This window comes from Danaus plexippus, chromosome 31 (assembly GCF_018135715.1).
Source record: "Danaus plexippus chromosome 31, MEX_DaPlex, whole genome shotgun sequence".
Classification (NCBI taxonomy): Eukaryota; Metazoa; Arthropoda; class Insecta; order Lepidoptera; family Nymphalidae; genus Danaus; species Danaus plexippus.
This window is the reverse complement of record NC_083558.1, coordinates 2178343-2193402: the sequence shown is the minus strand read 5'-3', so window position 1 is coordinate 2193402 and position 15060 is coordinate 2178343. Positions and strand designations below refer to the sequence as shown.

At 32.6% G+C, this 15060-nt stretch overlaps 3 protein-coding genes across 3 annotated transcripts; 1 reads left to right on the top strand and 2 right to left on the bottom strand.

Annotated features, from left to right (window-relative positions):
• Positions 1–799: 799 nt before the first annotated feature.
• LOC116778372 (solute carrier family 25 member 44) lies at positions 800–5861 on the bottom strand. Its single transcript, XM_032672364.2, has 8 exons — positions 5671–5861; positions 3989–4334; positions 3573–3724; positions 3235–3324; positions 2709–2834; positions 1798–1981; positions 1376–1503; positions 800–1010 (listed from the first exon to the last, which is right to left on the bottom strand). Exons 2-8 carry the CDS (start codon positions 4146–4148, stop codon positions 816–818), a joined length of 1035 nt encoding a protein of 344 aa, XP_032528255.2. The 5' UTR covers positions 4149–4334; positions 5671–5861; the 3' UTR covers positions 800–815.
• Positions 5862–6146: 285 nt separating this feature from the next.
• On the top strand, positions 6147–9852 carry LOC116778376 (calmodulin, striated muscle). The gene is made up of 6 exons (XM_032672370.2): positions 6147–6293; positions 6382–6412; positions 6942–7055; positions 7546–7637; positions 8515–8622; positions 9319–9852. The coding sequence occupies exons 1-6, from the start codon at positions 6291–6293 to the stop codon at positions 9418–9420; spliced, it is 450 nt and encodes a 149-aa protein (XP_032528261.2). The 5' UTR covers positions 6147–6290; the 3' UTR covers positions 9421–9852.
• A 2296-nt stretch (positions 9853–12148) lies between these two features.
• On the bottom strand, positions 12149–14990 carry LOC116778378 (uncharacterized). Its single transcript, XM_061525756.1, has 5 exons — positions 14921–14990; positions 14576–14836; positions 13333–13423; positions 12868–12986; positions 12149–12576 (listed from the first exon to the last, which is right to left on the bottom strand). Exons 2-5 carry the CDS (start codon positions 14712–14714, stop codon positions 12407–12409), a joined length of 519 nt encoding a protein of 172 aa, XP_061381740.1. The 5' UTR covers positions 14715–14836; positions 14921–14990; the 3' UTR covers positions 12149–12406.
• Positions 14991–15060: the final 70 nt, after the last annotated feature.

Genomic DNA, 15060 nt, shown 5'->3' with positions numbered 1-15060 from the left:
ATCAAGGTAGGCAACACATCCGCAGAGCTATGTTGCGGATGTCCATGGACGACGGTACTACCTCCATCAGGAAGGCTGTCTGATTATTTGACCACTTTGACATAAATTATATATATGTGTGTGTTTGTGTGTGTGTGTCGGAGCGTGGTCCAAGCCATGGTTTTCAAAAGGAGTGACGTCAGCATAACTGATATATATATATATATATATATATATATCATTTTCTGGATACGAAATATAGAAAATAATATAGAAAATAATATAGAAAATATCGTGTAAGCTACCTTATTTTAAGAAAATTATTCGATGTTTTGATTATATTTCTTTTATGTTTATATTTAAATGTGTTCGTTTATTTATGTGATTATATTTAGTTGATAAATATTACAAATGTAATTTTAAAAAGACACTCAATTTATTTTAATTTTGCTAAGAGCCGACGCTAACGTCAGTTAGATTGTCGAGTGGGGTCGAGAGTTGCTAGTGGCGCCAACTTCGTAGCAGTCACCAAGGTATATAAATGGGAGCAGTCACATTGTAAGGGCAGTGTTCACTTGGACACGGTGTTGGACGCACACTCGCCAATCCACGTGGCTCAAATTCATAATTGCTATTCTATAATAGTAAATTACTTTCGTGGTGTTAATCAAATAGTGACAAGTGAAATAAAGTTATTGCAAAGTGTATTGAAGTTTTAGTATTTGGATGCAATATGAGTGGTTCGCAAGACCCTAACGGGCTCGGACATATATGTGTGTGTGTGTGTGTGTGTGTACGGAGACCAAATAAAACACGCCTATAGTCAACCCGTTTATTCACCACCGCACTCTCGTGCGGTACTCGTCGCTCAGCGAGACGCGCTTTATGCTCTCGTAGCCGAGGATGATGGAGAAGGAGAAGCACGCGCTCTGCACGAGCCTGGCCGACAGACCCTTGGCGTACAGACCCACGAAGCCCTCCTCGCGCCACAGCTCCTTGAACACCTGCTTCATAGTACCCACGCCCTCCACCTGGAGAACACAGAATATGTCACAAATAAAAAAAACATTCGGGTCAATGAGGGAACGTTTTGTTTACAATGCACCTTGGTCCAAATGTTGCCAGTATGATTATATATATTTTAATATACGTGAATTAAATTGAGGCGGCGGGAATATTCATTATATAGAAACTTAGATTTTTTTTTTAATTTAAAACTATTTTAATCCGTTGCATCTATCAATTTTTTTATATAAATTTCCGGTTTATCTTTTCTTTCGTTCAGAAACATATAACATTGAAATTACATATATTAGTTTTTGCGATCAGTAATTAATTTGACAAAATTAAATTGATTTTTCCTATAAATACTAACTTTGTATATATATATACTCACTTGCAACCTCGCGCGCACTATATCCAGCGGGTTCGTCAGTATGGTTGTGGTGAAGCCCCCGAGCGTGCCCGCCACGCACTGTAGGAATAAGTGCGACACCCACGATGGACTTATTTTGAACAGTTCGTCTGAAAATTGACATAAACATTACCAACTTCCACTCGGCCATGCGATTGGAGCACTAATTTTTTTTATTAACTCTACAGATAATAAATAAATATAACACTGGCAACATTGATATTATTTTTTGTATCATCATTCGGATACCACCCTTACCACGGGTTCCCACAACCACACTAAACACAGACCAGTACAAAGTTTTTCACAATACGATGTTCAGCTTCACGAATGTAAAATTTTGATAAGTAAATCATATTTATAAATTTCAGTCAAGACATAGAATGTGTCGGCGAGTCACTCACCTTGGTAAGCGGTGTATAGAGCCCACCACAACGCTGAGTTAGGCACATAGGCGGCCAGGGAGGCTGTGTAACCTCTGTAGTATCCCAGAACACCGTGAAGGCGGTACACACGGGCCGCGACCTCCTTGGCGAGCGCCACCCTCGACATTGGCTGTTCAAGGTCTAAACCCAACGGATTTAGTTTCTGTTGAAATTATCAGTAACAAAAACATTTATATAGCGATTGGGAGAATATTGCTGTGACGTATACGTTATACTTGCTCGTTGTTGTTAAAATAATAGTGGGTAGGTAACATTATTATAGCTTCTGTCATTGAGTAGCGACTTAGTACGTTACAATTAGTACAAGTTTAATATTTTTTTTATTGAATAATATATATATATACCAAAGAAAAAAACTAGCGAATAGTTCGCATACATACAATAATGTAAACAAAATCGGGTAGACAGAGGAAAATATATTAGTAATCTGATAAACAGTAGAGGAGACTGAACTGAGGGTAGGACTTAGACGGTAATGTGACGAAGGCTGTTTCATTCACATTAAATATGCTGAATCGATAGTGATGAAACTCCACAGTCATGGAGCTCAGATTGTAATATAACGTCGGTACTCAAACAAATATTCACTTGTATGGAATGACGTGACAATAGTATTGTGACTTCCCAGTCACAGACAACAGATGGCGCTGTCAATAGTCTATCTATCTATCGTTTTTGTTTCCGTTTCCCGTTTCCTCGTCACCCCGTTTCCGTTGCACAGCAGCAGCCGTGGTCACGGGCACGGGGTGACGGGGAATAAAAAAAAAATGTCGTGATCCGATAATATTATTATCATATAAACTAACACTCAAGTCTTAAACTAGTTTCTGCAATTAAAATCTGCTATACGGTTCGGATGATCCACTCACCGGATTCCTGGTGTTCTCTGCTGAGCCTTTCACGAGACCGAGCACCATCAGGTGCTGGCTTAGGACATCGAAAGGAACTATCACCGTCTGTCCGACGAGTGACGCGCAGCCGCCGGCTATGAACGACTGGAACCAGGTGATGGGATGAAGGCTGGTGATAGCAGGTGATAGCAGGTGATGTGTGATGTATAGCAGACACGGATTATATTAACATATTTGATGTAAAATTTGGTGATTTTTGTGATGAAAAGAGACAGATAAAGACAGAGAGAGAGAGAGAGAGAGAGATAGAGAGAGAGAGAGAGAGAAGACTTAAATAAAGCCGTATATGAATTAAAATGATTTTTTATATAAATAAAAAAAAAACAATTTAAAAAATGAGAATATGATATTGAAACATGGATTTTATGAAGTTATAGTAGATAGTAAATGATATATAAAAATAGTATTAATGAGAAATTATTATAATATATTTTATGAATTGATAAATAATTTTGATAGTAACATATTTGATTTTTTATCTAACCTTCAGTCGTGGGTTTATCTCGTGCTTGCCGAGTTCGTGTCTCACACCCTCGTACGTTGTTATATAGAAAACGCCTGATATTATCTGAAACTATTAAAAAAAAATACAGATAATTAATAAAAGTTCATTCTAATGAAACCAGTGTTTACAATATTTATCTAGTTACGGTGGACGTGAATTTAGAGTAACGAAACTACAGATCAACATCAAGATTCGAATCTGCTAGTAGACAGTAGCAGACCGCTTTTAAGACTGGACTATCGTGTCTTTGCTTATCCATGACATAGTACTACATATATGTCCAACACATTACAATACACCTATATATATATACTTACATTAGACATCCAGAATCCCCTGTACAAACCGGAAACACCCTCGTTAGCGTAAATCTTGGATATGGCGTCATACACTCCTTTATACGCATCCCTTTTCCGTTGCACTTGAATCTGAGTCTTTATTAATGTTAGCGGATACAGTGCGCAACGAACTAGAAATAATAATAATATTAATATATATACTGAACATATAACTGAGTATCGCCCGGGGGGTTAGTAAGGGTGGGGGGAGTATGGCCACTGAAGACTAATGGTATGTGATGCATAGAAATCCCCCCCTCCCCCGCTTACCCCGCAAGCTAGTACTCAGTTACCTGGTTCGTCCATAACTAGCTAGTTATCCTTGGGATTGACTGCCATATATATATCAGCGGTTTTGATATTTTGGGCAGAAAAAAAAACTAATAACGCCTCACCTGTGAACCCACTCAGGCTGTACAGTGGAAAAAACTTGCTCTTATCCATCATGCCCCACTCTATGGTGGTGATGAGTTCAGGCGGAGGAGTGTCCACCATCGTCGCAGTCATATCTCTACCGATTATACTTTTCAGGCTGTTCCATAGATCAATAAACATCTACTTGTCTTTGGTTGTGTGTGTGTTTTTTTTTTAATTTAAATAATTTATATTTATATACAGAGTTCTATTTTTAAAAAGTCATCGTATTTCATACGATGGCGTCAATTAAATTGGACTAATAATTTGTTTCAATGCTTCACGTATATGTTTGTCTGGTTCTTCCATTGTATAATTTACAGGCAGCTGTAACAAATATAAAATATATATATATGTGTGTTTGTGTGTACGAGAAACCAGCACCGGCTGCGCACTGGCTATTTATTAGAAATATAAAATAGCTTATTTAATTTAGAGAATTTTTAAACTTATATTATGATAACTTTCAAATGGTATGCCCGATTTAAATGATTTAAAAACTAATTTACACATACTGATATAGACTTGAAAACGAAGTAATTTATTTTGATAATAGCTTTCCAATAAACGCTGTAGGAATGAAAATTATTAAAAGTTATAAATGGGATATAGTATGTTATCCTTCAGGTACAGACATGTGCCCCCGCGGACTTTTCTGTAGACCTATATAAGATACACAATTCCACCATATATTATTTTGTTATATCTCAAAGACTTTAGGCAGCGTTTTCGTTAAATGCTCTCAGATGGCTCATGTCTTCCTGACATCTTCAACAAATATAGTTAATGTACACACAAGTAAATACAAAAACTTAACAAATTATACACTAAAACCTTCCTCGAGTTTGTTTTATAATATAATCTATGTTTGAACAACTGTCCCAATATTTATATATTACTAATCAATAATACTATGCATCTTATTGTGTAAAATTAAGACATTTTAAATATTTTTAGAAATTTAATATACCAGTTTCGTTAAATGAAAACAAAAAAAAAACATTTTTCTTGCCAACTGACAATATGATCATATCTGTCGGGGTAATTATTTAAATTAATTACCTTACCTGATAATGGAAAGCTTGCTACATGATATATACACAGTATAATCCATTAAAACCTTTTTTATAAATTCAATTTAAAAAGTTTCCATATTTATTGATATTGATAATTATTGTAATGAATTTCTGTTTTACTTTAATTGTAGGATAAAACATTTTTTACATGTTAATGCCATTAATAGATTATTGCTAAGTTTTAGTCGCTTCGATATTTAAAAATGAGCTGGTCTTTTTAAAAAAATTATTGAATGATAATACCCTGGTTTCACCATAGGTACCTTAATAAAAAACTTCCAAATCACTTTGCTGTTTTTTCTGGTATTAAGTAACAAAAACATTTAGAAAAAGCTTAGCATTTGTGCAAGTAGGATAGCACAAAAAAGGTTTTATCAATGGGAACTATGTAAATATATATTAGATTTTGTCATCTGGCAATTTATGCGCAATAGTGTTCTACAACGATAAAACATATGATGCACCAAATATAAGAGTTTTAGTGAAAAATCAGAGGCCCTTTAGATCTTTATCATATTTATATATAAAACACATATACAAAAACTAAATTCTAATAAGAATATTGGTCGCGATGTTTTCTGACTCACCATTGGTAACTATTGGTTTCCATTGTGGTGTGCTACACGTTGGCTGTACGGCATAAAACAAAAAGGTTTGATTTGTTTTTTAAAATGTTTTATGTAATAATTTTCTTAATTTCTTTAATTACACCATGAAAATATAAGTCCGTGAATGTCAGTCAGCTGATTGGTGGCCTAATATGTTATCTAAGGTCACAGTGTATATAATACTGACAGTAGTCAAATTAATCTAAGATAAATAATATAAGTGTCAAAAACATTATTGATATACATAAAAAAATATATATAATTTAATAATATTCTAAAAGATATTTTATGCAAATTATATGGCTCAATAGTTTTATTCTATTTTTGTATAATTTTAAAGTTAACGAATAACAAAAAATAATTTAAACATATAACATATACAAATAATAAATAATAATATATTCTAGGAAAAATAAAAATATAAGACGGTTTTCGTGTAAATTCATGTCAGTCGTTTTGAGACATAAATATACTTTTTACCATTTGCAACCTTAAAAACCTTTATCTTTCAAGTAAGAATCTGACAGCAACTAACTTTGTCCAATACATCTTCAAACTATTTCATAACTTTATTCTTTATTCTTAATATTATTTAAATTATGGTAAAAATAAAATAATTCTAATAATTTTATGTAGTTTTTTAAATATCATTACATATTAAATTTGTGTGTTTCATTGTGATTGTTACAGGCTCGCTACTTTAAAGAGCAAGACATCGATGGTAAATATAAAATAATCTTGTGAGATAATCTAAAAACGTATTAAAATAATATATATATAAATAATCTGTACAAACAAAACATGTTAACACACCGTTATATCCTATGGCCTACTTACAAACTTGTACCTACGTATTTACGTCCGATTTAGTTGGTCAAAGAAAGTACAATTGTAATAATGTTTTATCCACTGTTCCAAGTAGATTGAGTCTTTATCTCCATTCAAATGATAACACAATACAATAATAATTAGACAATTGATATAAAAATTAATGATTTTATACTTATATATTTTTTCATGACTATTTCAATGTTACACAAATCTGTTTAGACAAATCATAGTTTTACATACTGGAAACATTAAATAAATATCTATAAAATCATATAAGAAACATTCTGACGCAAATCAATGAGACTTTTCAATAATTTAGCTTAAAAAAAAAACTTCGATAATCTTTACAAATGATTTAAATATTTTAATAACATTTAAAAAGTTTAAATTTAACACAAGTATGAAACTCCATGTTCCAGAGTTCAGGGAATGCTTCTATTTATTCGCCCGTTCCGGCCAGATCACATCTCTGGATGAGCTCACGGTCGTCATGAGGTCTTTGGGAATGAGTCCAACAATACAGGAACTGACGGGTATGAGGATGGAGATATAGAATATTAAACCACAGCAAGTTTTAATTTATAAGGCTGGCAATGCTCTTTTTTAATTTGTTATATATATATGTATGTGTGTGTGTGTGTGTGCATGTGAATACACAAAAATACATATATGTATTGTATTCACTAGCGCTGAGTTAGTGCTCACCGCCAATATAATATTTTGATTTCTGAATTAATTATAATGTGATTACTGTGAGGTGATAAGTCGAAGGAGTTTGTATCATTAAATACTTCTTTTTACACTCCAAATATATATTTATTAACGTCAAGATGATGAAAATACATAAAAACACAGATAATAGTTTGTTAAAATTTTAATAATTTTGTATTTTGTGAAGATAAATTTTTTTTTTTAATTAATGTCAAGTATTTATATATAAACTTGTAAACTCGTTTTAATCCGGTCAGTCCTTTGTGTTGTGTCTATATAAATTAATATTATCTGTATAATTTGGACCGGCAGGTTACTTGAAGGGTAAGGGTGGTAAAATGTCATTTGCCGACTTCCTTGAGGTGATGCACATACATTCCAGAGCCGAGAACCTGCCTCATGAGGTGAGATGCCAAAACAATAGACTCTTCGAGATACTGATTCAGATTTGTTTTTAAATGTCCGGAGTGACTTCTTCGGGTAATGTCCTACAAAATGTGGAGCCAGTATTTATAGTTTTCAAATACACATTGACACTTAAATGTTGCCAGTACGAAATTACAATGTTTCACTATTATTATTAATTGTAATCAGCCATTAAACTAATTCTAAGGATTGTATGATAATTAGTACGGCACAGATGGCGCCACTTGAAACAAGATTATTCCATGAATTTCCTAAAACAGTCACAAATTGATCAATCTTAGTATTTTGCATGAAGGCATTTGGAATTTTCACCCGCATACCGTGAACACACATCACTAGCAGTATACACATTCTCCTCTCGACAACATAAAACATAGTCAATACATTTTAATGTATTTAATATTTATGAGTATAAGAAAATATCAAATGACTATGAGAAAAACAAAAAAAAGGTGTTTTAAATACTTTCATAGCACAAGTATTGATAACACTCATATCAGCGTGTACAGTATTTTATTCCAATGGACTACACACTAGGATGCCTTCGTATTTTTTTGTGGCTTCGCTCGAAAAAAAAAGTTCCGTGCTAGTTGAGTGTAGCTGCCTGGGACGCGGTTTTTGGGCACGGGTTAAATTTCCAGGACTTAAAATTTGAATTGGTGTTCCGATCTAAATATTTTGATAAACACCACCCCAGGTAACTGGTCTATCGAACATAAAACCTCGGCTCGGCAGTACATCCGGTTGCCGAGGTCATCTCCGTGGGTGAATGACCTGAGTCGCCAGTATCGCGTTTCGCTCGTTTCGCTCGACTCTATGCCTGTGGACCATCTAATATAATAGACTGTTTTCTAGGTGGTAGATGCGTTTAGAGCTGGTGATTCGGATCGCAGAGGAATCATCCCGGCCCGTCAGTTGAGGCACTTACTGCAGAACTGGGGAGAGGGATTATCCTCCAGGGAGGTTAGCATGAAACTGGGAATATATATATATATATATATGTATATATTATACCCAAAAATAGTTTTAATGTTCAATATAATGTCATTACGATAAGATTTAATTAGCAGTATAAAGACGATATTCAACAGATTATACATAATGAGATCTTAGATTTTCGCGAGTATTCATTTAAATGAAACTAGTGTTATTCGGATTTACTACGCGGATTTATACCGTGATCACGGGCAGACGAGGTGTGAATGTCTGTCAGTTGTTCCTTGGACGGTTGCTGCAAAGTAACCGAAACGTCGGGATTATGTAGTTTTTAAATAATAAAATCCGCGTAGTAAATCCGAATAACACTAGTTTCATTTAGATTATACATTATTCAGTTTGTTGTCACCGAAGGAATCAAAATCGACCTAGAGGTCCTTCCACACACGACAAACCGATTTCTAGAACATTCCAAAACATTCTCGTTAACATATCTACTTGTTTACATTAACAATAGTTTAGCTTATAGTTCGCCCGCTCGCCGCGAGATGGCGCTACTAGACAACGTCGAGAACATTCCACGATATCCGATTCGTTTGTTAAGCTGGTCTTGCGACAATATACCAATAGCTAGTCAAAATATATTGTCCTAGCTATAGCTAAATATATAAAAACATGTAGAAGTAGGCCAAAATGTCGGCGTAATACTTAGTATGTTTTCAGATCGACAACATCTTCCGTGAAGCGAATGTGACGAACAACGGAACGGTCCGTTACGAAGACTTCGTTAAAATAGCATGCGCTCCCGTACCAGACTACTACTGAACATATATACGTGTATAATTCGTGAAATCTCATAAGATTTCATATTACATGTACAAGAAATCTTCAAAGATTTCAATGTATTCTATATATAAGTACATTATATTTTGTTATTTACTGATATCATATTGTATACATCAGAAATCTTAAAAGATTTCGATCATTATATACGTATTCATTACAATATATTTGATTGTATAGTTTTATGTGCTTATTGAAATCTGTAAAGATTTGAAATTTCAGCGTGGCTAATATTATTTATCTTATTCGCTTATACGTGTATATTTAGAGTATTTTCTGTATTTATTTGTTCAAAATTTATATTATTAATAATTTAGTGAAGGTAATAGTATAGATTTAAATGCGTAAGTTACTTAAATTTATTTTGGATAAATAAGATATTGAGATTATAATATATATATATATATATATATTTTTATATATATATATATTTTTTTTTTTTCTAATGGACTCGTGTAGCGTGGTTTGGTTATAATTTAAATTTATTACTATAAAAAATATATTCTGTAATCAAAGCTCGGGACAAATAAGAAAATCGTTAACAGACCTTCATCGTAATAAATAAATATATATATATTTCTAAAATATATTAAAATAAAACGAGAGTATTTTTTTTTTCAAAACGTCATTATATTTAATTTATATAACATGATATGGCACTAAGTGGTCCTTCGCTACAACACACCATAAGAATCAATTGGAATTAAAAATTTAAAAGGCCTCGATCAGACGTCTCCTGGACTATAATTATTGAAAGGCGGCACTAACTAGAATGACGTCGTTGTCATGGCAACGCCCGCTAAATTTTAACCGCCATTTTGAATAGGAAAAATTACGCCGTGGTTGCCATGGCAACGTCAATATATTACCCGCCCTTTTAGAACGATTTCAATCCGTATATATCGTAAAGTTGTATTGGGATTTATGAAATCTGCAATTTACGATTTGCGAGATTATAGTCTAGGAGACGGCGGATTAACACGTCATTGGCAATACACAAGGTACAAAAATTTGAAAGTTAGCACATCTAAAACTATATATATAAAACAGTTACGTGTTCGTTCGTGTATAGTGTTGGCACAGTAGCTTACTAACGAGAGAAGAGAAGAGATTGTTCTGGAAAAATTTTTAAAAAATACATCATTTATTGAGGTAAAATCGCCTGATAAAATATGTATTGCTGGTAAGTGGTAAGCATTAAAAGGTGTTATAGCTAAACTAACTTTACTTTATAATTTAAACCAGCCCGTAAACTCCCTACGTATCACAAACAATGCACACACCATCTACTAACTACAAAGCGTCATAAGAAATACGGCTTTAAACTCGGTTCCGTTGTTAAAGTGAAAAACAACTACATAAATATAAACAGGATAAAAGTTATTGCTTCAACATCGGTAACATTACCACGAGTTTTAAACGGGACACGTTCAGTTACAGTAATAGCTATGTGAAGGCAAACTGTCCGTGTTCCGTTAATGCGGACCCGTGATAAAAGCTTAGATAAATAAAACTTACATTTCTCGACCTTTACTATAATCTAATACCAATATACCAATATATCTTCATATATATATATATACATATATATACATATATATATATATATGAAGTTACCTTTGAATCACATATATTATTATAAATTAGGTACTGATTATTTCTAATTTACTTACTACTTTCAATTTCGATGTCCGTTAATAGTTAATATTGCGAGGATCTAATAAAAATACTGAAAAACTAGGAGAAAATTACAAAAAAATCATAAGGATCTAGCATGTGTACGCGAAATTGAGATCCCAATGAGGCGTTAGGAACCGAATAAAATATTCCATTAACAGAGCTATAAAGTATAGAGGGGACTTTTCGTACAGTGATACCGTTATGGAACCTCTATATCACATGATATTGAATAAGCATATCCTTATATATGCTATATAACAATGTAATAGTATCATAAAATATTATTAAAGCATCGGTTGTGTAAAGCACTTGATATTTAAATGTTTATTACGTAGTTACCACGAGTTTTTATTATCACACTCAACACGGACAGTTTAGAGTTGTACGTGGAAAATAAATAAAGATGATAATTAATAATTATGAATAAGTCCCTTCTCTGTATAATTTTAACGTAATTCACGCTCTATGATAGACGAAAAACTGCAAACTGTCCGTTTTTAGTATAACGAAGCTAAATCGTGGATTAGTTCATCTTTGTGTCGAATTTTTGCACTACAATATCATGACTAGATATTTATAAATATATATATTATACATTAAAACCAATAATTTAAATAACCAATATAAACATTAAAAATCATTATCTCTTTGACTATATTCCTGCGAGGAGTCTTATCTACACTTGCTCGATTATGTCCAATAGGAAAGGAATAATTTAACAGCTCTCAGACTATAATCCAAAGATGAAAAAACTCATCAATACATAAAACCTTTGGCTTATAATCTATGAAAACAACTTCTCACTTATTTAACTCTTGTACTATGATGCTATTGTAAAATCTCATCAACATATTAATTAAAACTTGGTCTGTTATGTGTCTTCGAAAAACTCACCAACACTTCGATTACAATTGGTCGGCGAAAGGTCACTGATTCGTGGACTGTAAACCGTCTGCGAAAAACCTATCACATCTTGCACTAAAATGGTACTGTTAAAACTCATTAAGACTTGTACTTAATTTCTACTGTGAAAAACTGTTCACTCTTGGACTATAATCCTCGTGTAAAAATTTCATCACTCTTGGACTATAATACTACTGTGGAAAACTCATCAACTACTAGACTATAATCCTACTGTGAAAAACTCATCAACTACTGGACTATAATCCAAGTGTGAAAAACTCATCAGCTCTTGGACTATAATCCTAGTGCATAAAAACTCATCAGCTCTCATGATATAACCCCACATTAACACTATAAGGCCCCACAGACTGCCAGCCGGACTCGGTCATACATGTTTGTTCTTGATGGTAGGTTTCCTTCGTCTGAAGGTGCCCATCTGTCTCAGGATCTGGACGTTCTCATCATCCAACTCTCTGTCCATACCTGATGTACCAGGTATAGTGCCCCAAAGCTTCAACTTCGAGGGTAGATAAGCTAAACCTACTAACGTTAACACTGGAAATAGACAAATTTTATATATGGATAAAAAAAATAATCTCCATGGGAAGTCGTCTCATCTACATAACGGCTCGACCAGTTCTGATGAAATTTATAACAAAGAATAATCATGTAACAGGAAAAAAATATTTCTATATCTTATAATTAATATTCTCCTACCTTCAAGATTAACAGAGACCTCTTTGAAGATACTTATTCTATGTGCATTCGTTGCGTATACTTATTCTTTTTTTATTCGACACATAAATAAATAAATGAATAAATAGATAAATAACTAGTAATACTCACTGTTCAAGATGCATGGGAAAACCACATAAAAGTTGAGCGTGGTCGAATGAAAATAGAATGCCTCAGTCAAATACAGTATTATTGTTAGTATGAGAGACCAATATCCCATTGAAACAACTCTGGAAATAAAATTTTATATATATATATATATAGACTAGTTTCTAAGAACATATATATATATATATATATAGACTAGTTTCTAAGAACATATATATGTATATATATATGAACCAACAGTCAGCGCCATCTATCGCGTGTCGCGTTACTTCACAATACACCTGTCATGAAGTGTTCCCGGGAACTACACGGACTGAAGATACATTATATACTATATGTTATTATATAAATTATATACCATTACGGAAAACATTTGTATATAAGAAACTAATTATCCACCAAACACCACATTATTTAAAGTCGGTTATACATCGACAAATTAAATGATCCCTTCCTATCAATACTTACGGCCTATAGTGTATGTACAGCGTGCAATGTATTAAAGCCAGCGCTTTCAACACGGAATACATTCCGAGCATTCTTGATATTGTAAAATCACCTGAAAAATAATACATAATTCACTATTGTACACTATGAACAACTATGTACATTCTACATAGTGTACACTATTCTTAAAATAAAACGAAGTATGGCACGTTAATTACGAAAATTCATACAATATTTTTGTCAGAAATGTTTCACGTACGAAATATTATTATAAGGACAAATTATTACTTCTTGTTTTCTATATATATATATATATATATATAAGATTTTTGGAATAAAATAGAAAAAATAATGACACAGATTCGAACCTGCCACTCCAGAACATTGCATTCAATGACTCTGCCAACCGAGCTATTGTGTATAAAGTCATTTAATTAAAAATCCTTTACGTTTAATCATCACATAGCTATACAAGCACCATTTACTGGGTTTGCTTATAAAATCTAAATCTATTATGTCCTATTGGGATATAATGGCTAATAAGGAAAAGTAGGCAGAATGTACTTCCCATAGTTACTGGTTCAAGTCTTGTTTTTGATATTTTTAATTCTATATTTTTTTATTTAAATATAGTTATTATTATAAATTTTCTAAAACTATATACTTTATTAATATATATATATATATATATATGTATGTATTATTTATATTTAAATTAATAATTTTGTTACTTAAAAATTTCAAATACAGATAATTCTTATGTCAAATAATATTTAATTACGAGGGAGGAGGTATTTTATCTAAACTCGGTATAACATTCTGAAATAGAATAATACTTATATCGATTAACTTTCTTCAAAAGTATGACGATTTAATATTCTCTGTGCTAAAACAGTATGAGATATTTTTGCAAAGAAAAATTTATAGCAAGTATATATTTTTCTGATTAAATTTCACTTGTGATGTATAATATTGTTCGTGGGTTGTTTACAATTGAAATAATTAAAAAAAAAAATACAGACACCCAAATTATGTTGGTTGAAAATTATAAATTTTGTGTGTTATAGATATTTGACATAGAGGTTGTATATGTTATATACATTCTACTTTTTTCATACAAGTGGCAGCTCATCAATAAATCTTTGCTTTTCTTGGCATGGTTACAACTTGATTGAATTAAAATGTAATGAGATATCAATGATTCAATTTGTGTTATTATGTCAACAATGTAATTATCTGTGACTAATAAAAATTAAAGACTTACCGTCTAAGTGTTCCTCAGCATTATTGCTCAGAAAAGACCGCCTTTCAATGTATGAACGTCCGGCAGTTCCTAAATCCATGAAAGCAACAAACGCTATCCAACCTCGGAACGCGTATAAAACTTTGTTTTGAACTGCCATGCTTTATTTATTTGATTAATCTAACTATCCATCTACGCTCCGAATGATGAATCGAGTTTTTATAGCGTCTTTCAGGTCTGTTCTCATAAAAACATATCCAAAACTTTTTTAACATAACCAGCCTGTAATTGAATTAAGCGGGCGTTTTATCACCAACTAGATAAAAGCGCGTAAGTTTAAGCGCTCATCGCACTGCGGCATTTTACCTGCATTATACATTGCTATGTAAATTTTATAATTAGAAGTTAGCATATACCGTCGCAGTCGCCAGCCGCGCAAGACATAAAGTATAAACATGATTTAATTGTCATTGTCAGATATCATGTTGACAGTTTTCGTTTAGAAA

Bases quoted from the DNA above. Each gene is read 5' to 3' on its own strand.
- LOC116778376 (XM_032672370.2), top strand. The intron at 7,056-7,545 runs GTATGAGGATGG...TTGGACCGGCAG, and splicing joins AACAATACAGGAACTGACGG to GTTACTTGAAGGGTAAGGGT. The intron at 8,623-9,318 runs GTTAGCATGAAA...GTATGTTTTCAG, and splicing joins AGGGATTATCCTCCAGGGAG to ATCGACAACATCTTCCGTGA.
- LOC116778378 (XM_061525756.1), bottom strand. From the start codon at position 14,714: ATGGCAGTTCAAAACAAAGTTTTATACGCGTTCCGAGGTTGGATAGCG. The intron at 13,424-14,575 runs GTAAGTCTTTAA...ATTATTTTTCAG, and splicing joins TGCTGAGGAACACTTAGACG to GTGATTTTACAATATCAAGA. The intron at 12,987-13,332 runs GTAAGTATTGAT...TTTTATTTCCAG, and splicing joins CTGTACATACACTATAGGCC to AGTTGTTTCAATGGGATATT.
- LOC116778372 (XM_032672364.2), bottom strand. From the start codon at position 4,148: ATGTTTATTGATCTATGGAACAGCCTGAAAAGTATAATCGGTAGAGAT. The intron at 3,725-3,988 runs GTGAGGCGTTAT...TATTATTTCTAG, and splicing joins CAGCCTGAGTGGGTTCACAG to TTCGTTGCGCACTGTATCCG. The intron at 1,504-1,797 runs GTGAGTGACTCG...GTCAATTTTCAG, and splicing joins TCTATACACCGCTTACCAAG to ACGAACTGTTCAAAATAAGT.